The sequence below is a fragment of the Stigmatopora nigra genome, chromosome 14, assembly GCF_051989575.1.
Source record: "Stigmatopora nigra isolate UIUO_SnigA chromosome 14, RoL_Snig_1.1, whole genome shotgun sequence".
Lineage (NCBI taxonomy): Eukaryota > Metazoa > Chordata > Actinopteri > Syngnathiformes > Syngnathidae > Stigmatopora > Stigmatopora nigra.
This window is the reverse complement of record NC_135521.1, coordinates 11,823,122-11,847,189: the sequence shown is the minus strand read 5'-3', so window position 1 is coordinate 11,847,189 and position 24,068 is coordinate 11,823,122. Positions and strand designations below refer to the sequence as shown.

Sequence of the window (24,068 nt, the reverse complement as noted above, 5' to 3'; positions counted from 1 at the left end):
ATCTACACCTTGTATGGCAAAACCTTCAATACCCCTGGGGTCATACAACTTGGAATTTAACAAAAATCCTATTTAAAAGATAACTTCTAACCAGATAAAACTGCCATTAAGCAGGATTTCTGCTTGTCTGGTAACATTTCAGGTCAGTAAACATCTTAATTATAGCGGGTACATCAAGTATTGATTTAACTTTAATGAATAGTCAAGCATCAGTTGACTTTTTTTCTTTAAATCGTTCCAACAGCAGTTAAAGAGACTAAAGTGTCAAGATGGTTCCATTTTCTTCACTAACAAGCTTACTTTATGTATTTTCTTGCATGCTAATGTCAATCCATTGTGGAGCAATCTGTAAATAAGTCATTATTCCTAAAACTGCCCTTAAATTATACAGTAATTGAAGGGATTGAAAACTCAATTTGTTCATTGACAAGCACATACAAAGAAGTAATTTATTTATGTATTCATTAAATGAACTACTTAATAAGAATTTAAATAGAAGTCCATTCCACCAATATAGAATATTAGTGCCAGAGTTCAAACTCTATAAAATGCACTTACAATCTTTTATTTCCTCCCAAAATAGATAATGTTCCTTTAATCCAGAGTGCCTCATGTATGATTTCTGCTTGTGCTTAATGACCTCAAACCTATTTTGTTGGCGCACAACTGGATTATACTGCTTCAGTAAAATGCCCAAGGCACATTCATTATTCATCAAAACCATAAATAAACCAATAAAACAAGTACTAAATAAACAAACAAAAAAATAAAACACAATTAGCATGTTAAAACATAAAAAAAACAAATGACAAATCCGGTACAGAAATACTTTAAAGTCCATTATAACCAGGTATGCCTTTTGTATGAATATAAACGCATATTTCATAGTCTGCTGCACTTTCCCTTGAGAATCACTGAAACCTACATAAATGCTACTTTAATTTAAAACAACCCATTGTCTTGCTCAACCACTCCAATTAATTTGACTAAAACACAGCAATGCTTGGCCATGTGCACCTTAATTTATGATTCCTTGGCCACAAAATGAGCAAACAAGGCCAACGGGACACTATTATCTATGGTTAGCGCACTCATTTTTCTTAGATGCTATACCAGCCATCCCTTGTCTAGCCTAGGACTGTGCAATATATCTTCATTACTGAAATCATTACAATGTAATCCTAAATAGTTGAAAGGACTTTGGAATAAATAGCTAGGTGCACCCTTTAATCAAAAGAGTTTCATTGTCGATTTGACTATTTATTGCCTTTACCTTCAAATCCAGCCATATTTGATCAATTCAAGACGTCTTCCCCAATTGTAGTTCATTTCAATGAAAGGAGTGGATCTTAAATTGGGCTGTCAGCTGTTAGTGATGCAACTAGAAGGATACAGAAAAAGACATACAAATCAAGACATGCTCACATGGCTTAATCGGTAACAAACACATTTGCAAAATTGACTAGGGGTAGATTACTTAGCGGATTAGGCACAAAACTGATAAAATGTGCTAGAGGAGCAGCAATTTGTTTGTTCATTTGGCTATTGCTGTTTTCTCAAATCACTGGAAGCAACAAATAAAATGGTAAAAACGCTCATTTCCCATCAAGCTGGAGATTAAAATGTAGTCAATGTGCTTTGATAATAATGATTGACACACGTGCCAAACATTTTATTTGTGTGTCTTCACATCGAACAATAATTACCGTATTTTTGGACTATAAGTCGCACCCGAGTATAAGTCGCACCTGTCAAACAATGCACAATGAAAGGAATGTATACGTACTGTATTTTTGTAAGGGCAATATTTGTACTTTATCCTGAACTAAGAACCATCCATATTTTAAAGTAACAATTGTAAAATGGGCTAAATGGGCATCTGTTAACATGAATTTTTCATGTGGCTATAGCCTAAAAAAAAAACAGGCTTTTGTTGGTCACTAAGAAAAATTAAAGCATAAATTGCACTTAATTATTAGATGCTATGGGAAAGAAATTGCGTCTTATAGTCCAGAAAAAAACAGTAAATAGCCAAATCATGATAAAGAATGTGCTCTTATTCCACTCCCTTATGCTTGTTCCTATTCCTTTATACAATGTGACATCTCCTCTGTTATTAGAGGGGCGGGAGCAACCCTGCAATGTTGAAATCCATCAGGCTTTTGGAGGATGTCTCCGAACAGCTTGTTAAAGAAACACGTATGACCATGAAAGAGCACTAATGAGTTGAGCGCTAGCTGGGAGAATTGTGTCTGGACGGCGGTGAACATAAATCTCCTGTCCTGCTTTGCACCCGGGGGACTGCACCAACTCAAAAAACTGTGCTATAGGTGGCCTGAATGTACATAACACATTTGTGTATGTGTGTATGTGTGTGCACTTAATGGAAATGAGCAGAATTGTATCCTTCTGCGGTTTTCATTCAAGCAGCTTGCGTGAATTATGATCCGACAACAGTGTTCCTCTAGTGCTCTACATACGGTAGACGAATCCAAGAGTGTCTTATACATCATTACCACAAGACTAGCTCTTGGTTTTTTCCTCTTTTATTTGGAGCCAGTTTGCAAATCAATCCAGTCACTGTCTGCTTTGCATAAACTATGCTGCAGGTTATGGTAATGTCTTTTTTAGATTCCCAGTACATAAACTGTAATTGAGTGTGTGGCATTGATCTGATTTAGTGCATATCGCGCCTTTCCTTCCTTCTTTATTCCAGAGAGAACTCTTATCATCTGGGCTTGATTAAATATAGGCTTCTCGTCGGTTTCCCAGTGATGTGCCGTTGGACAAATGACTGCAGTATTAAGGGTCGAATGAGGGTTTGAGATGTCTATCGACTGAAAAAGTAAAGGTCACCTTTTCCCCGTAGCTCTGTTTATGCTATAGAGTTTGAGTATGTTTACTTGAAAATGGAATAACAGTAGTTTCTGCTTCTTTCTTTAAAAGGACAGCAAGATTATCATGATGATACCTGTTCGGCTTGAGCCACAAATATGTCAGTATTTTGGGGTGAGAGTGTGAGTAATGGAAGTAATGTATATAGGTGTGTATATATATATATATATATATATATATATATATATATATATATATATATATATATATATATATATATATATATATATATATATATATATATATATATATATATATATATATATATATATATATATATATATATATATATATATATATATATATATATATATATATATATATATATATATATATATATATATATATATATATATATATATATATATATATATATATATATATATATATATATATATATATATATATATATATATATATATATATATATATATATATATATATATATATATATATATATATATATATATATATATATATATATATATATATATATATATATATATATATATATATATATATATATATATATATATATATATATATATATATATATATATATATATATATATATATATATATATATATATATATATATATATATATATATATATATATATATATATATATATATATATATATATATATATATATATATATATATATATATATATATATATATATATATATATATATATATATATATATATATATATATATATATATATATATATATATATATATATATATATATATATATATATATATATATATATATATATATATATATATATATATATATATATATATATATATATATATATATATATATATATATATATATATATATATATATATATATATATATATATATATATATATATATATATATATATATATATATATATATATATATATATATATATATATATATATATATATATATATATATATATATATATATATATATATATATATATATATATATATATATATATATATATATATATATATATATATATATATATATATATATATATATATATATATATATATATATATATATATATATATATATATATATATATATATATATATATATATATATATATATATATATATATATATATATATATATATATATATATATATATATATATATATATATATATATATATATATATATATATATATATATATATATATATATATATATATATATATATATATATATATATATATATGTATATATGTGCCATAAAATATAGTACCTGTTTTTTTGCCCTGTTTGATATCTCTTATTTAACATGAAATCACAAAAGCCAAGTTTAAATTCAGTTAAAAACTCACTCGACTCTGTGACTATCCTTCATTTTTGTAAAGCTGTATTTTCCCTTTTGTTAAATAACAAAAACATGAAAAACAAAACATTTACCTTCGAGTTCCAAAGTACCTCAAGTAAACGACCCAGTAAATGCTTAAGTTTGGGTATACGCTTTAAAGGGTCCAAGCCTGCTTGCATATGTGCCACAGGAATGCGAAGCGCAGTGTGTGAGACAGTCTATAAGAGAGTTATATAGCCCTTGGGAGCTACTATGGTCATATTTTAATAACTCGCACTGTGTTGGATTATGTACCGTGGGCTTGTAATATCACACCGCCAGAGCAAAGCCCGAACGGTCTCTGTTAGCTGTTAGCATGGCAGCAAAAACATACCCAGGGACTCACCAAAAACATTGTTTTCAGCTCTGCAGCACTTGTGAAAAAGCCAGTTCCCTCATGATTTCAGTTCAAAAGGTATGCTTGCCCCTTTTTTGTCTGCCTCAGCATTCATTGGCTACAATGACCAGAGCTGCAGGTTTGATAGAACTTGCAATACGGCATAGTACACACATTCTCCACAGCCTTTGAAGAGCAAAACACACAACAATTGCACCACTTTTTTTTTAAGGCAGATACATTCCGCTGTGTGTGCAGTAAACGAAAAGCGGCTTGTTCAGTCACATCAAAAGAGGAGGTGACGGGAGTAATGTGTGGAATGGTGTGCATGTGTATACCAAGGTTAGGATGCCATTCAAGGCTGCATAGCTGCAGATTTTTACTACCAGGACGTTCAAGGCAAACACTTTTCTGCTTTGGGTACAATATGCCACATTGTTTGTGTAGGCAGAGTCATTTACGTCTCGGTCATTTATACTAGTTCCAAACAAAAACCAGGGGAATAAAGTACATGAATAATGCCATGTGCTTGCTAGAATGGCAGCAATATCAGTCATAAACGCTCCATCTATAAAAGCAATAAAGAGCAACATCCTCTTCAAAAAAAGGGAGTGAAAAAGAACAGTGCGTATAAAGCGTTGAGTGCATGGAAGGACTCATGCATGTTCATTTTTCAGACTGCCAGCTATCAAATAACCCAGTGGCTGCAGAAAAAAGGGGAACGTTGCAATTAGCTCGCTGCCCAAAGTGTAGCCCCATTCGTATGAGACATGTTTACTCTTCAGTCACGCTATAATTACATATGTCGTCTTTTTTCTATTTCCCCATAAAGTTGATGAGGGCAGGCGGGGGGGTACCTGCAACAAAATACTACTTTTTTTCAAGCTCATTTTGGGCCTCAGAGGACGTCGAATGGCATTAAACAGGGCTGTAAACATTACAGTATGATGCAAGTGTATTTGATAAATGCTCCTGCCCTAGAAATGTTACAGTAAATGTCTTTTCCCTGTTGTATTCTCTATATAATATCCACTTCAAAGCATACTTGGAAGCGCAGCGTATTTCTGAAATGCTTTTTGGTTGGGCCATTTTTCTTGTTTTGAATAGAAGAGCAAGAAAGAACAAATGGGGGGGAAAAAATCTAAGACTCTCAGGGACGGCTGCAAATGGGACAGATTTCAGCAGCTGCATTAACAAATGTGTTTGGGTTCTGTCTCCTAAGTAAAGTTGTCAGACCGTGTGTCCATTCTGCTATGTTTAGAAGAGCTAAAAGACTTGTGTTTTCTGGCAGTGGCACATAATAAATGCTGTTGTAGTGACCTTATGTCTTTTCTAGGCGATGTTGCTCCACCGCCATTCTCCAAACAGACGTAGAAATCCTCCTGAGCCGAGGTCAAGAATCCATCACCGGCATTTTGCAATAACACACATTTCCATACAGACTCTGTGAGGAAAAAAAGGCCTGCGGGAAAAGATGAGAGCCAGTCAAGCTCTTTTCAAAACATCAAAATGCAACTTATACATATTACTTTCAGCTTAATCTCCTGTGTGTTAACGAAGGTTAAAATGCTTGCATCTCTCGCAGCGTAGTTCTTCTTTACAAATGCTAATACCGTCTTCTTTGCTCACATTTCCATAATGTGAGTCATGAATGTGAATTAGGATTGCTTGGTTGATTTCCAACTAGACTCAAGAAATAAAATCCATATTTGGCAAGACAAAAAAGAGCCGAGATTGGAGCTTTTCGGACGGATGCCAGACTATAGACCAGGGCTGGGCTAACTTTTCAGCCCGGGGGGCCACATTGACTTTAAAAATTTGACAGATGGGCCGGCCGGGTCAGCACAAGATGCGATACAAATAAAAAAGTGCATCCGTTAACAGTACATATTAAACATAAACAGAAAAAAGGACTTAAGTATTAACTTACTCACTAATCATTAAAGTATGAAGTACAAAGTAAAGCAAAAAGGAATGTATTACGAAATATTAAAATTTAAATAAATAATTTAATATATTTTTTAAAAAGAGGGGCTGAAAAACACAAAAAAAACAATTAAGAGTGGACAGATCTACTGCCACTGGCTTCCCGCGTGGCAGCGCCATCTGGGGGAAATAATAAATAAAAATAAATAACACTTGACCAACGTCGGCAGCCCGGATTAAAACGCTTCATGGGCCAGATGTGGCCCGCTGGCCGTAGTTTGCCCATGCTACTATAGACAATAAAGCGCACATACATAGATGGACACACGTACACGTCGCCATCTTTGGTGGCGTTGTGAAAGAGCGCCATGATTATGAATTACTCTACTCTACGAGCTCTCCTGATGAAAATGTATTGCAATGCCCTTGGAAACGATGCACAGCAGTCGATATAATTCTGCAGACTCAATAATCCTCTCCACTGAGAGGAAAACTAACTGGAGTTGCTTCTACTGGTGAAACAATAGAGGCAAGTGTGATTGCATTTAGGGAGTTATTTTTTTGCAAACTCGGCGTTATTGGATTTGGATTGTAACATGGTAGAATCCAGTTGGGCTAAGAGAATATCATGTTCGAATCACAATAGACAAGGCTGATTGTTATTGCAGCGCTCTTCCATTAATAATTCAATCATTTGACCCTTGACACGGTTTCCCGCAAAACAGGCCCATCCTCTAAGGGACGGTAGACATATTTGAAATCTTTAAGTGTGTGCATTTCTTCTGACCTTTCTTTGCATGACATACATCCCGCGCCTGGAGCAACAGCAGCTACAATTACAAGATTTAGGAGGAAGAAAAATGGGGGAAGATATACTGTATATGTAGTCAAGAGAATGTAAAAGTTGAACTTACTCATACGTCTATGTCGCCTCTTATAAAAGTTACTTTTTTACAGTTTTTTTTCCACTTACGCCTGAATTTGTTATGTCACTTTTTCATATTTTGCTCATATTTAATGTCCGAATCCATCAAGGTGTATTTTTTTTTAAATCCTGGTCAATGAGATCATTTTATTTTGGAAGAATACATGGGGTCCAAAAGTTTGAAAAATCATATTTTGGCAGGAAAAATGAGGCCTCGGACTCCCTCTGTTTCCCAAAATAATTTGTTCATTTGAATAAAGTTCAATTTTCATAGCCAAAAGGTTACGGTTTTGATTTTTTCCCAATAAAAAGTTAATAAATTCAAATCATGCACAATAAAAAAAGTGGAATTTATCTTTGCAATGAGCAATTACATCGGAGATGCTTTCTCAGTAACGCTCTTAAAAAACAGTTTTAAACTGGAGATTCCTGGCAAAGACTAATAAAAGAATAATATTTCAGCTGAGAAAAAAAATCTGATTTTAGCATTATAATTTATAGCTTCAATTTCAGCATCTGGTTTGATTTATAGTGCAATTGTTGCCAAAAAGCTTTTTAGAAATAGCATTTATTTTCTAATTTAATATATATTTTTTTGCATTATTGCATTTACTTCCCTATTAATTATTTAACTGTAACAATACATTTAGAAAAGAATAAACATGCATATATGTGTGTCTGCATTACTCTTTGTGGTCACTGTAACAAGGCCAAAACTTTTACTGGAAATGTAAAATTATCTAACTTGAATGGCTTGTATGTCATAGTGAAGAATGTTCAAATTTCCTCCAAAAAAAAAAAAAATGCCTATACATAAATATTTTATGACGCTGACAGTTTTGACACTGGAACGGATTCATTCTACATTCATGATATGTGAGAAAGTGTGTCCCTCCACCCAAGTTAGAGTGTCAAAAGTAAAGATGTATCACTGCAACGAGCATACCACAGGAATGGAAGGCCTCTGTTCACACACCATGCATTTCAAAACCCCAACAGCGGTGACTATGAGCAAAGAGACATATTAAATGTAAAAAAAAACATTGCAAAAGAATGGAAGCAGTGCCCAGTAATATTGTAATTCATTGTTGTAGGATGCATTAGTGACATAGAGGGAGCATTACCTTTCCAAGCACACACACACACACACAAAAATGCAGCCAAACAGATGAATGGAGAAAGAAAATGAGGCCTGGGCAGCTCCAGTGAAACACAACAGTGAAAAAAGCATGGGTGCCATCTATCAAGCTACACAACGGGGCTCTCGGAACGGGAAATCTGTCCTGTGATGCCTGTAAATGAGTGCGGTGGCGCTGCTGTCACATTGTGTTTGCCTAGGACATGGGAGCGACGAAGGGTGGAACGCAGACACACTCTGCACAAATAATGAAGTGGAAGATGGCTAGAGAGCCTAAAAAATGGAGGAAGGGGGAAATAGAGGGTGGATTCACACAAAGGAAAGTGCATAGTTTGCTTTCTTTTTTTTATTTTGGACTAAAAATACAATGTGTGCTTTTGGGATAAGATGACAAACTCGCACATGCAAACACAGTTTAATAATTGGATAAAAATGTTGTGGATGGTGGTAAAATAAGGGATATATTAGAGCATGACAAGATTTATATTGTAAGGATATGAGAATAGATCATTTTGTTGCTGATATTTTTTGTATTGTGAATCAATGGCATCAACTTTTAGCGACGAAATGTATGTGTGAGGACAAAACTGCTTTTCAAGTGATTTTGGAGAAAAAGTTACGAGATTAGAATCGTTACAATACTTATTTTACTTATGCCCCATTTGAAAATCTTCCCATTTAAAACCATGTCACCTACATTAACAACATGAAGTTATTCTCATAAAACTTTTATCACCAGGAATCAAATAAAGCCCCACATTCTCCCAAAAATTAAATTCTCACAGTGACCTAACATCACCAAAGTTTGATTTTGATGAATATATGAATAGAACACTGCAGACTACTCCTTGCACAATATTAACGCTTCACTGACACACAAAAAAATCACTCAAGTGAATTTATTATAATGTGGTCTTTTCACACATCCTGTTGTTGATAGTTATTATTGGAAAAGTAGCAAGTTTACGCCTCATCTTTCACTCAAAATTCAATGAAGCGTCCAACTTCCCAAGCCCTATCCTAATATAACCATAGGTCATCTCACCATTTCCCTTCTATTCCCCTTAAACGATTAAAAACAACAACTTTTCGTATCCCCTCCACCGAACCCGTCAACATGATTAATCTAATTTCACATCACCATGCAATCATCACTTGTTAAAACACACAACATCTTTAAAAAAAAAGATACATTGCTTCTGAATCTGTGCCAAATGTATAGATTTACAATTGCACTCCCAACTTCCCAACCATGTTTTAATGCATCATAAACACTTTGGTGTTTTTTGGTCTCTGGTCCAATAAAAACAGGGTGCGCGGGGGTGTAATATCTGGAGCTGGGGGAAATTAAAGCTGAAGTTCCTCTCCTCCTCAGTGCATTCACAGCCTACACACACACACACACACACACACACACATACACATACGCCCCACTTAATCAGCCCAAGAAAAATCTAAGACTACATCTACACCCAGTGGAAGGAACCCGATACAACCACATCTCCCCCCTTCCCACATTCCCCTTCATCATCCACACACAGATGCTGATAAATTACAAGCAAGGTTCAAGCAACATATGATTAACTGGAGTTAATGAAGACTAAGAGAGATCTCCAACAAGCAAACCATAGAACTCCCTGACATAAAGCTGGCATTAGAAAACCAGTAGACATTCTTTTCTTTCTTTCTCTCTCTCTCTCCTTTTCTGCTTCTGCTGCTATTTCCAAAAAGTCCTTTCAGTGTGCGGTGACAAACATAACCCTTCTGACTTGGTGGAAAAATAAATCATACTTTCAAGCGAAGACAAATGCCTGATCCACTGGGAGTAGCCTGAGGCTGAAGGCACATAATGGCCTCTCTCGCTTTCACTTTTTCTCTCAAGGCAGGGAGTTTCCCCCCTCGACAGGCGAGAACCATCCAGCCGCACCAACCCCGAAGCCCACAGTTGCTTGACGGCAGAGTACCAGGAGAAAAAAAAGTGGATATTACACTTCCATAGGTTACTTTTTGAAGAAGATGACGCAGTGGAAAAAAAGAAAAACTACAATTCTACTCGAAGGAAAGAAGACGAAACCCATCAGTAACATGTTTATTTTCAACACACATGACATGAGGTCATTATTCATGCTCGATCCCGTGACCGAACCGTAAAAGTCAAGGATTTCCTAACGTGGCTTTGGCCCGATTCCGCGGGCTTGGCTCGGGAACAGGCCGGGCCAGCTGCGGGAGCCCGTCTACTCTCCTCTTGGAGCTATCGGGTTGCCTCCTCCTCCTCCTCCTCCACCTCAACCTACTCCTCCTCCTCCTACTCTACTAGCCCATTACACAGGCCTCTTTATGCTGTGCTAAAAGCTGCTCATGTTCAAGCACTCCTGGGAAAAGGCTCCTTAAAACACATCAGGATGAGAGGCCCTGTCTGGTAAAATATTAATAGGAACTTAATTGGTTGTTAATGGACTGCTACTTGAGAAGGAATCACCTTCCATTACTAGAAAGGCCACCGAAACAAGCCATTCAACAGGGTTGCCCTACTACCTTCACTGTCTAATTGTTGTCAACTCACTGTAACCGTCGAATTGCTGTTAAGCACATAATCACTTTCCAGAATCAAAAAAAAAGTTTTTGCAAGATATTTTAACCTCTTTCAGGTCTGTTGCTTCTGCCACAGTAGTTGAATCCAAACCGAGCCCAATTTTCATACTTTTGATTCATTTTCTCAGCAAACTTTCCTTCGCTCTGTTAATTTTCCGACATAAGGAAGTAGTTTTAACTTTTTGTTTGTGGCCATTGTGTTTGTGCTCTCTGTGGTTGACGTTTAGCTGACGGGAAAGAACAAATTCCTCCTCCGTTAGGGTAAGGCATGTAATATTGATGCAGAGCAGACTCGGGGAAAAGTCACCCAAATGAAATGGAATCTAAACTAGGTTCAAATGTCGACATCAACGCATACATTTTTGATTATTGCAAACCAACAGGACGACATTCCTTTTAGAGAAAGCCACAGGGACCAGACGAGCAAAGGAAATATTCACAAACAAGCAATGGCCTTCGCATCAGACTTTCCGATTCTTCATGAAAATTGCTTAACCCGACAGTAGTGGTGGCTACTTACTAAACCTTTCAAGTACAATCAAGATTTTGTTTTTTTGTGGTAACCTTTACGGGGCACTCTTTCAGTTCATGGGCTACCATCGGCGGAACCAGGCATCCAATAATTCTTGATGGGTAAGAGAAAATGATGTTCATTCGCCGCTATCAAGCTAGTGTTGGACTGTCAATGACACTGAAACATGAAAATTCACTGCCAATCTTACAGACTGGAATAAATTCGACATCTATCACCGCAAATGGAAAGGAAAAAAAAAATAGTACAATAAAATCAATTTTAGTGTTAATTTAGGCTGTAAAGTGTCTTTTCTATTTGTTTTTATTTAAATTTAATGAATTTAATATTTCTTAACAATGCATTAATTATACATGTATTTATATCTTTAAACTACAGAAATATAATACAGATTAACAATTTAAAACTATGTTTTATTTAAATTTAATTCATTTAAGTTTTCTTTTAAAAAATCATTTATTTATATACGTGCATTTATACTTTTAAACTACAGAAATAAACTACAGATTAACAATTTTAAAACTATTTAATAATGAAAGGCAGCCCAGAGGAAGAGTGGTTGGAATACTGACCTCACTGTCCAGGGTTCGAGGGTTTGATCCCAGGTGGGTAGGTCATCACTGTGTGGAGTTTGCATGGGATTTCTCTGGGTACTCCTTTGTCTCCTGCCTGGTATAGTTAGCTGGGATGGGCTCCAGCACCCTCCACGGCCCTTGAGAGGATAATGTTTTCAGAAAATGAATAATAGAGACAATTGTAAAGATTTTTTTAACAGTCAATTGCCCTATAAAAGTTACTGCCTTAAAAAATACTCTGTAACAGGTTAAAGGTCATGAATGTCAATGTGAGTGCTGCTCACTGTAATGACCACTGTCATGAAAGGGCAAACATGCAGTGAAATTGTGCCCATTAACATTTTAAACTGATTGAACAGATGGCAACTCCAATAGTCGAGTCCCATTCGGACAATGCACTTTTAGCAACTGCCACTGCATGGCAGTAGAATTGCAAATAACAGTAGCTAAATTGAGTTAACGCTGATGCATGCAGTGTTTCTGCAGACATGTTTTTCTCAACATTTCAGATTAGAATCTGAAATAAAACAGATCGCCTTCTTAGATGAACAAATTCACTAACTTGAATAATTATGCTCCATAAATCATAGTCTCCTTTGTGTTGACTTGTCCAAAAATGACATATTGCCCTGCAACCTTATGCCAAAGTTAAGATTTTATATTAAAACAACACTTTAATTATTTCACAGGGGTGCTGGAGCCTATCCCAGCTGACTCCATGCACACTCACACCATACCTAAGGGCAATTTAGAGTGTCCAATCAGCCTACCATGCATTGTTTTGGAATGAGAGGAAACCCACACATGCCTAGAGAGAACATGCAAACTCCACACAGGTAGACTGACCCTGGATTTGAACCCAGGACCCCAAAGCTGTGAAGCCAACACACAAGCCACTTGCTCCACCGTGCTGGCTCACATTATTTCATATCTTATTATATAATGTCACTTGATGCATTAAATCAGGGCAGATGAATATAAGTCACTTGTAACATACTGTATATAGTTATACATACAGTAAGATGCAAAAAAACTATCTCTAAGAACTCAGCCATTGCTATCCTTAAGCAGTATGTTGTCATACTACACAAAAAAATACAACTCCTCTCCAATGCTACCATCCAAACAAGCAAGCAATCTCATGATCCTGTTTTTATTACGTCACAGAATAACAGGTTCTTAGTACTTTTTGTTTTAGCCGCACAATCAAATGCTACAATGAATACATGATGATACACAACAATGTACTTGCAAAGAACACTTTAAGAAAGCACACTTGTAGAAAAGTTCCAACCGTGGAAAATTTGTATTACATTCAAAATAAACTAGCAAAATGTAAAGTTTTTTGTTTTTGTTTTTCAAGCCAACTACTAGTGTGGGATCACATTAGTGTATTTTGTCAAGTATTCTTTTTTAAAAAGCTTTAGCATCTGATCCATAACTGTTGGTCTTTAGTTAGATAAGGTGCAAAGAGTAACATTCAGTATTATAAGAGAAAAAAAAGCTAGTGCATAACTCAGTGCACACAAATCAGTTAACTCATCAAACAATAACTTTAGTCAGCTTACCTCTCAAACTTGAAAGATTGTGATGCTGTAGTAGGCCACAGAAACATATATTATGCACTTGAGACATAGCAGGCACAAAGAACAGAGTAGATATGATTAGATTTCATTGAACAGGAAGCAGCAGGAGCCTCATGGGTGGCCAAACTGAACCACAATGGCTGCTTTGGGTGCATATTCCAACCAATCCAGAGCACATACACTCAAACCAATGAGATTTCTGCAGAAAACAAGAATCACCTGACTGCAATCAACTGATTGTACACCAGATTGGTAAAAAAGTGTCCTCTTGATAGGTTGGAATGAAAATCCGCACCTACTTTGGCCTTTTGTGGAATAGTTTGGACATTCCTGGTTTAATGTTTTTACCCAAAAGTGTCATTTTTTTTTGACATTTTTGCCACAACTGTTTTGGAGGAGGGTGTTTCAGCACTCAAGTGATTAATAGTACAATCAAAAGAAGCCTCTCTTTAGGTGGAATTATGGAATAAAATGGGTTTAACCATGCCTGAGAGGATCCTGGGCACATGAACGCTTACAATTTCGGCGATCATCTCTGGGAAGTTGACGCGAGTCTGCAAAGACTGAGCTTCAATGAATAGCTCATAAGTGAACTGATGCAACTTCTTCACAATCTACAAAAAAAGAAGAAGGGCAAAAGGACATTTGAATATTATGAAATAAATGGTAAAGATTGTGATGCAGTTCCTGGAAAGTTTAAGTTTTGCACAAACTTTTTAACAATTATGGTCCACTGATTTTAGTGCACTGCCAGACAGTGTGGTATGCATAATCCAACAAATTAGATGCACTCCACGAGATACGTAGACAATGACATGGTTGAGCTTTTAGAGTTAAATTTATGATGAAAGGAGGACATTAGGAAGGCATCCATCACAGACTGTCAGAATGAAACTTCAATAGAAGCCTTCTTAAAAGATAAAAACAATAAAAAATGTAAACTAACAAGTATATTTCATCCTCCTAATTTTGTAGATTGCATTGATTTGTCAAATTTTTGGGGGGGAATATGAAATTAAATACAAAAAATATCCATACTACACTTTTAATTTAATTCTCTCAATGGATTGGTCTGCATATCACTACAAAACAAACTTATTCCATAATTATTTCAAATAAATGTAAAGATGAATTATACTAATAACGATTTCAAGGTGTAATATGTTTTAAAAGGATATTTGACTTCATTCTCTGATCCAATGCTATTCAGTCCTAAGGGAACTCTAGTGAGATATTGACAAACTACGCCCTCCTGTGGTGACAGTAACATAATACAATCCATCTAAAATAAATAAAATCCCTGGAAAATAACTGCTTCGCTTTTGAGATGAAAAGATTAAAGCCGTGAAATGCCATCCTCATGCTTTCAAGCAACACTACAAAAAAGAAATAACATTGCCTGAGGCACATTTTTTTTAACTCCAGGAGGAATTTTATGATTTTGTGGTAAGATAAATATGGAATAATAAAAATAATAATAAAAAGAAAAACAGCTAGTTCTTTGTGTCACCATGTTTAGCGTTCTTTTTTTTTAATAGTGCAAGTCTCTTAGGCAATAACCTAGTCAGTGTCCACAATTGTGAATTGTTGCAATGTTTTCTTCAAGCAGTTATATTCCTAAATCTTGCAGACACCAAACAAAAATATTAACATCACTTTACCCGATGCAGATTTAAGACTTGTCTTCCAGACGATGACTTATTTGCTTTAACCCACTATAAAACATTTCCCCCAGTACATTAAGATTGCTTTATTTTTAAATTTAAAGAAAAAAATATGCACAGTAGGCTGATTAATTAATGAAAAAAAAATCCTGCGTTTGATTGAATTTGCACGGTTGCCTGGCAACCAATTCAGGGTGTACCCCGCCTACTGCTTGTGGGCTGGGATAGGCTGCAGCACCCCTACAACCCTCGTGAGGATAAGTGATTCAGAAAATGAATGAATAAATGGGGGGAAATTTTTTGACTGACAAAAACATTTATTTTTGTCTTTTCCCAATCCAGAGTGTGGGAATTTTAAACTAAAATAAATAAAAATAACGTAATTTAACGAAAAGAAACGTAATGTTGTCAAGTGTGCATATTAGGGCAAAGTCTCTCCTATCCTAGTGGATGTCTACATTTAAATGCACTTTAATCTCCACCATTTTCCACTCAAACATGTCTGCCACACTTAACAACAATGACATTTATACGTCAGTTCAAAGTCACAGTGTAATATGTTTAGGTGTGTAAAGTGGAGTTGCGTCTATTACCGATTGGAGGTAGTCCAGCAGCTGTGTGAGCTGAAACAACCTCTGTGTCCGGGTGGTCTCCCCACGGCGACTGGCCAAACGTTCCAGTTCCTTGATGTAGGAGGTCCGCAGATCTTCAAAGCAATGCTGGTTCTTCAAGCCTTCCACTGGCACTTATAACAACAAAGCAATAACATAATAACTCTATAACTCTTGACATTGTCTACAATCATAAATTAAGACTTGACTAGACTTACTAATGCTAAAGAGGACCAGTGCCTTCATGCACAGGAACTCTTCTTGGGTGACCTTCAGCATACAGAAGCGTTGGGATAGAACCTTCATTCGCACACAGTGCTCATACATACTGGATACCTGCATCCGTTGACTATGTAGAAGAATTATAAAAAATCAGAAGGGAGAATGAGAGACATGGTATAAAAAAGATTTGTATAAAAAAATGACGATGGTTAAGAGAATGGCAGAAACGAGGGGAGAAATATGACCCAGATGGATAATGGAAAAAAAAAAGAGAATGATGGAATAGGGAGAGCAAAATAGAGGTCAGAGGAAGGGGCAGGTGTACCCATTACCATGCAGGTTGGAAGCAACCAGAGCCAAAAAAGTGGCACCAGCACATTCACAGACTGGTTGCCAAGGCTTCCAAAGGGAAGGTAGACTATTGATTGAAATTCCATTTACATAGCACAGTTTCTCGAGTAAAATGAGACATTTTCTGGGCAATAATATCACTATAAATTGTGGGAGGAGGTGCATAATAGATAATGTGGTTATGAAAAAGGGATGTGGTATTATATTTCCCTAAAGGTTTAGGAAATAGGTAGCCTTTCATTTAGATAGTATAAGTCCAAGAAATAAAAGAGAAGTTTCTTTTGTTGCCTTTAATTATCTAAAAAGGGATTTAAGCATATCAGGTGTTGGCACTATTTGACATATTCAGATGCTTATGGTGAGAATAGAAAGAATTTGTGCGTATTTGAAAATAAATGTATTTTTTCTAAACAAATGTGGCGCCCCAACAACAACTATTTTAACTTCTTTTCTTCATCGACTTCCTATGATAAATTCTACCACAGTACAAGAGCCATATGTGAGGGTAACTTACTCATTGAAAACAAGATCTGGAGCAAAGTAGAGCATGGAACTGTTGGTTTGGGTGTAGGACCTCCACCCTAGAGCGAACACCATGACGCCCATCCAGGACAACTGAATTGCTGTCATCTGATCATCTACATGCAAGTTGCGGAATCCTGTCAAGATATATGACAAGTATATTTCATGTATGCGTAGTCTTAACAGTACTTTAATGGTCACATTAGACTCAGATTGCAAATTTTGAAAAAATTGTATATATATTGTATATGTTTTTTTTTCATATATCAGTCAGATAAGTATTGTGGGTGAACTGGAGTTTACCTCAGAATATACATATATAATATAGAATAGAATATATATTGAATGTCAATATCACTATATATATAATATATAATAATATACTATTAACAATTATATTTAGTTTATCTCCAATAAACCTGAGATTTATATATATTATATAAAACAGAGGGTCTAATTTGTCACAAGGCATATTTTCTTAACCACTATGTCATCGGGTTGCCAATTCTATTTTGAAATTGCCCCATATTTAACTCTTAAAACCCCAAACTATTAAAACTATCTCATATAGTTCTTCCAGAATGCATTTATTATTTGTTGTATAAAATACTGTGAAATAAAATCTCCAGAATAAATGTGCACATATTGCCCTCTTGTGGTGATTTTTGAAGCACTGCTTTCATATAGAACGAAGGGCAGGATAGTTTGTCTGCGAACCTTACAACAAAGACATTTTGTACAAACGCAATTCGTGTTATGTCTGCTTAGAAATGAAACAATACCTGGCATTGCCTTGGCCCAGCGTACAACGGTTACAAGTTGTCTCTCTCCGAGTTCATTGAGGCTGGTGAGTAGGGATGCGGCACTATCTGGAAGGGCAGGGTCATGACCCGCATTGACGGTGGCTGGCTCAATGGACTGGAGCACACTTAGCAGGGATAGGCAGGAACGTATACTTGGAGGGATACTTATAACTGCAGCCTGAGATGCTGGAATGAGAAAAATACATGCCATTACAATGGGTTTTGGCGACAATTTTAGGGAAGGCTGGCTAATTTGTCTATTTTCCTCAACTAGAAGTACTTATTAACTACTACATTGTATATGAAATAGTACTCAGCATCTTTTTTCATATTTGTATGCTAAATTTGTACATTTTGTAAATCTATTTCATAATAATATCTTTTAAAAAACGGAGTAAATACCTGCAATATCAAGCCACATCATTTCATTATTTAAATAACGAGTTGAAATTGTTGGATTCGCTTTCTTTAAAAGAAAAAAAATGAACTTTCTGAATATTATATGGCATGATAATGACACTATTAGTGGTCTTATTAATTCACTGAAATGGAACTTTACTACATGGATTTCAAAACGTAAATCACTGATCCAATGGACAGTCTTAATCTAGTATTTAAAATGAGAAATGGAGCAGAATGTAAAATGAACTCAAGCTTTTTGTTAATTCATTAATTTTCCAAACTGCTAATCCTTGTAAAATTGCTGGAGCCTATCCCATCTGATTTTGAGCAAAAAGCCAGACTCCACCCTAAACTGGTCGCCAGTATGGCACACCCATTCACACCACTGAGTGGAAATTGATCCCACGCAGCACGTACCAAAGTTGGGCGAATGTCATTACGGCATAAGTGAGTTTTTTGTGCAGGCTATATTCAATATTTCCATAATTTGCTGCAGGCCAATAAAAACGGCACTGTGGGTTGTACTTGGCCCACATTTTGTAATTTGGGCTGCAATGTGGTAGCACTTTTTGGCAGTATCAACCAAAACTATACAAAGGCAAGTCTGCTAACAGATTAATCAAAGGGACACAGATCCAGACGCTGTAGTAATTTGAAACCACAATCATTTCTGACCTTTATTAATACATATTTGATTTTATCTATGGTTTGCTTTATGTATGGGTCTAATAACTGATGGATGTGTGTCTAAAAACATTTTCCTGGAGGAGCACTTTAAATGATGTTGTATTTAACAACGCTATCCAATTTAGTACATAAAACAACCGCAAAAGACAAAAAAGATATGAATCAAATCATTTAATATATCTATTAGAAATTGATTGTGGTTTCAAGCTCCAATCATATCTTAATCCATAACATTTCTCACAATGTATTAACTAATAGGCAATTGTGTATATCTGGTTGATACTGCCAAAAAGCTCTAGGAAAATCTGATTGAAATAATTTGTGGTCCTTTACCCGCTAAATGCTGCATGCCACCTACAATGAGCATGACATTAAGCAGGCAGATATCAATGCTGAAAGTGTAATCCTTGTTATACTGCAATTTCAACCTTATAAAAGCACCTGAATAAAAGGTAAATGGGAAATTTCATAAAATCTTAGAAAAAAAACATGTCACAACTGACTATAAGCCGCACGTGTTCATGTATTAGTATTAATATTTACATGCATGTACTGCATGATGCACAGGAACTTTTAATTGTCCCTAAAGTATGTATTAACCAAATTAACATTAACATGCAGAGTGCATCATCTGCATGTAGTAACCTCTAGAGGGAGCCAAACACCACAAGCCATCACTTGTGTTCTTTGAGGTAGTCTGAAACATTGCAACGCACAACTTGAAAAAAGTCATTACATTTACAAGGAAACAGACTTTTGGAAATGCTAACACAAAGCTAAGAATAAATATACATTGTCGCACACGAGTACTCAAGAGCGTTGTTATCTTGTCATAATGGAACAGTCCACACCATCATTACGATGTGCCGGGTCACGGAGCGAAATTTAATTAAAATAAAACGCCATTGCGGGCAATGTGTAACAAAAAAGAAGGCGGTGCGAAAAAGAGAATAACATTGGCAAAGGTGTGAATGTGGCACAATTTGACGTTACCTCGAGCCCCAGAAAGTGCATTTCCTTGCCCCAACATGGCATCTGTCATGCCTGGCCTCTCCCCTCCTTCTCGAAGGCCACAGGCAGCAGAAGGTTGCTCTTCTTCCCCACTCCTTGTCTGGCCAACGCCCTTCAGCCGACGACCTAGAATCCCCCCAAAAAACAGTCAGAAATCGGAGTAGAACAAGAACCATAATAACAGACTATAATCAGTTTTTAGGTCTGACTGAACAATAAATTGCATGTTAATGGCAAATTTTCAGACACGGACCTACTCGTTGTTATTATAACCATGTGGGTAAGGTTTTCATACCCTTGCCTGCTTGGAAACAAAAAATAAAAAATACATGGTTTTGGCTGACGTAGAAACAGATTTGTTCCACTGTACTCAAGAGAGAAGAATTTAATTTCTGATCCAATGCACGTTTAAAAGTATTCTATCTACGTTGACCTCACTATTTAACTACAAGGCATCCACACTACCTTTTTTCACTTTCTACTCTCTACTAACTCACCTTTAAGACTCATTCCCGACATGAAGCACCTCTTTAAACGACAAGAAGCACAGTTTTTACGCCTCAACTTGTCAATGGTGCAGTCATTTCGGCTAGCGCACAGGTGATTCTGTTTACCTGTGGAAAAAAAACCAAGTATTCATAAGTGTATATCTTCAATAAAGGATGAAGCAGTCACTTTGAAAATGCCTTTTTATATAAAGATAGAGCTTTTACTGATAAGAAATATCTGGCAGACATGTGAGGTCGTTGTGCCCGGCTGGCTACAAATGTGAGTGGGTGTACAAAAAAATAAAAAATAAAATGAAATACATGGATGCACGTGTGTGTGTGTGTGTGTGTGTGTGTGTGTGTGTGTGTGTGTGTGTCACACCCACCAGCGGCGGCCCGCTTAAAGAATACTTTGCAGCTTCCACAGGTGACCGCTCCATAATGGCAACCTGAGGCATCGTCCCCACACACTTGACACACCCGTCGGTCTGACAGGAACACGCCAGGAAACAGGTCTTCAGGCCTGAACACACATGGACTTTGCTCAACCTACTTGACTTTGATTGAAATACACAACCATTTGTCTGTCCAGCAAATCTGATTCGAATAAAACAATGTTGAGCATATGGCAAAGAAAAAAACAGTGTTATACAGTGAAAGCAGCTTTTGGGAGAAATCACAGCAGGTGCTGTATCTCATGTTGACAGGGACACTGATATATTAACCTGTTTTGCACACGTAGCCCTGCAAAAAGTTAAGGAAAGGGTGAGCTTTGACTTGACAACAGGGCCAAGGCTGAGAGCTGCACATGGTGTTGTGACACAAATTGTGAAATACTGATAGGCAGTCAAAGTGAGCTAACAGATTTTCTCCTTATATTTGTGTGCGTGTGTCATTTGGCATAACGCAGCCCGGCGTTAAATTAATATTGTTGTCATGCACGGCACAGTAACTTTGAAGAAATCCCTGTATATAACAAAGCCGGCAGTTCAAAAGGACTTTTTTGAACAATAGAATACCCATGAAGAATAACTGTGAAGCTTGACAGCCCCATACAGTTTCCAGACAAGACGTGTTTACGCTAAATTTCCCCTTTTGTTACTAATTAGAAGAACGTTAACTCCCTGTGAGCCGTTAGACGGCGATAGGCGTCTTCTCGTCCATTTAGGTGGGGATTGCTGCCAAAAAAAAGAGTTTTTAGAAGAATCATTTTGCCAACCACCACAACATGCAATTTGTAAATAGTATAGGCTCAGGAGCCATATGTGGCTCTTTTGATGGGTGTATATGGCTCTCCACCTTTTTAAATCTCAAATTTTCTTCATTACTCTTCTACATGCATTCTCTCATTGATTAGAGCGGTGAAATAATGTTCTCAAAAGAATTTAGTTTTTTTTTACTTTTTAAGTGGTGAAATGAATAATAAATGCTCACATTTTCATCTATTTTTACTTTTAAATTCGGAGTATGGCTCTCAAGGAATAATGTTTGAAAATATGAATTGTTGATGGCTCTCTTCGTCAAAAAGGTTCCCGACCCCTGGTTTAAGGTGAGGGCAAGGCTCCCGAGCCGCATCCGGCTCTCGGCTTAAATGAATGTGGCTCTTTGCTTCAGTCAAGTTTCCTTCTTATCCTCTCTAAAAACACACTCAAATTCTGCAGGGACAGTTAAACATAAATAAAAATTAGATTTAAAAAAAAGGTGTGGCTCTTTTGACTCTCACGGTTTAAAATGTGGGCTCTTTGTTCATCACTCCTGGGTTGAAGGAACTCTTGCAGAGAATAAATTGAGGTGGAAGGCTTTTTTTTTTATTTGGGGAATAAATAATAGTTACCTGAAGCCTCTTTCTGTGCAGTCCATCCATGCAGGCAACTCAGTCTTGATTGATGGATAAGTGCGCTGGCCGGGAAAACGTTGACTTGGGTAACTTTCCACTTGGCCGTAGGTTTGCGCCATCATCGTTGTTGCCCCAGCTCTCATGCCTCCTTTGCTCTGCTCGCCCTTGTTATGCCAAACACAGCGACAGTCGGGCATGGATCCAACGCTGGCTTCTCCACAGTTGCAATATTTACACTCCAAATGATGTCCGGCCCTCACCGGCTCCACTCGGTCACTGCAAGCATGCTCATTCGAGTGCAACACCCCTGGAAAATCTCGGTAGAAAGTGGGGCGAACGGAGTGCGGTTTGGGAGCGAACAGATGGTCCACTTGGGGGGCGTTTTCCACGGCAGAGTTAGTGAATAAGTTGGACTCCCGACTCACAAAGGTGGAGATAACCGAGCCGCGCGTCACGGTGCGCGCATGGTCGACTTCTCCGGATCTCAGCAGGTCCATGCAGCTCACCTGCTGGATGGCGTGGCATACATCGGCGAACTCGTCCTCCACCACCGGGTCGTCACAATGGCGGCGTGAGCTCATGTTGCGAACCACGTTGAAGTCCTGCCGTGGAGCCACGGTGGTCGGATCACAGTCACTGAACACCCCACTGGTGCCGATGGGAGTGGGGGCATTCAAGGGCGAGGACGAGGCGTCTAAACCCAGTGACACGGACACGGCCCGGCTGAGTTCAGCCGTAGTCGCGCATGCACAGGTGTCGAAGTGATCTCGCTCCTTTCTCGTCCTCGAGTTGGTCAAGTCAGGGGGAAAGGAGTGAAAATCCATCCCAACTCCAACAAGAAGTGCTGTGGCAGAAATGGGAGAAATAACTAGAAAACACCACGCGGTAGATCTGGTCTCATATCAGGGGAGGGGGTGGAAGGAAGTCCGTCCGGGCGAACAGCCGACGTAGTTCAGCCCTCAATAGGGAAGAAGGGACGTCCTGACGATCGGATCGTGGGTTGGATAACTTTTTTCTTTCTTTTTTTTCTCTCCCCTTCTTTACTCCTCCTCGTTTTTACTGTACAAATCCACGCGTGCAGTCAGAATGGCAGATGTAAAGGCGCTCGTACCGCGAACTGCTTAAGTTTGCAGATATTCACACAAACATGGACAATGACCCTGAACTACAGGAACACTGTATATCATTTTTTTTTTGTTATTGGCAGCCTCAGATGTTACCAGATCTCGCGAGATAAAAGCTGTGGTTGGATAGGAATCTTACTACAGTCGCCACAAAACCGCTACCTGTCATTTTTTGGGGGGAAATATGGAAGCTTTGGTGGTCTCCTTAGAGATCAATGACTGTTCCCCCTCTATTTTAACTGATATCCCCGTTGTGCACATGTGTATAAAGATCATTTTTATATGTATAAAAGCTCTTCTTACATCGGGACCATTGACTCTAATTAAAATCAATATTAATGATATTGGATGCAGTTATTGTCACTATACAATTAGAATGAGATGTAAATCCAGAATGACAATAAAGGTATTCCCTTCAATTGGATAATATTGATTTTGCATTATAGTCAAAGGTCAAT

At 36.9% G+C, this 24,068-nt stretch overlaps 1 protein-coding gene across 3 annotated transcripts; it reads right to left on the bottom strand.

The window, feature by feature from the left end:
- Positions 1-1,273: 1,273 nt before the first annotated feature.
- Positions 1,274-23,678, bottom strand: LOC144207345 (progesterone receptor-like). 3 transcript variants are annotated; one of them, XR_013328636.1, is made up of 12 exons: positions 22,484-23,678; positions 21,036-21,172; positions 20,659-20,775; positions 20,144-20,287; positions 18,041-18,247; positions 17,251-17,395; positions 16,382-16,512; positions 16,146-16,297; positions 13,871-14,502; positions 12,300-12,439; positions 5,935-6,076; positions 1,274-1,381 (listed from the first exon to the last, which is right to left on the bottom strand). XR_013328636.1 is itself a non-coding variant. In XM_077732768.1 (9 exons), exons 1-9 carry the CDS (start codon positions 23,308-23,310, stop codon positions 14,338-14,340), a joined length of 2,025 nt encoding a protein of 674 aa, XP_077588894.1. In that variant the 5' UTR covers positions 23,311-23,678; the 3' UTR covers positions 13,440-14,337. The 3 variants fall into 3 exon arrangements, 1 of the variants encoding a protein (XP_077588894.1); XR_013328637.1 differs by lacking the exon at positions 5,935-6,076 and having other exon boundaries at positions 1,322-1,381; XM_077732768.1 differs by lacking the exons at positions 1,274-1,381; positions 5,935-6,076; positions 12,300-12,439 and having other exon boundaries at positions 13,440-14,502.
- Positions 23,679-24,068: the final 390 nt, after the last annotated feature.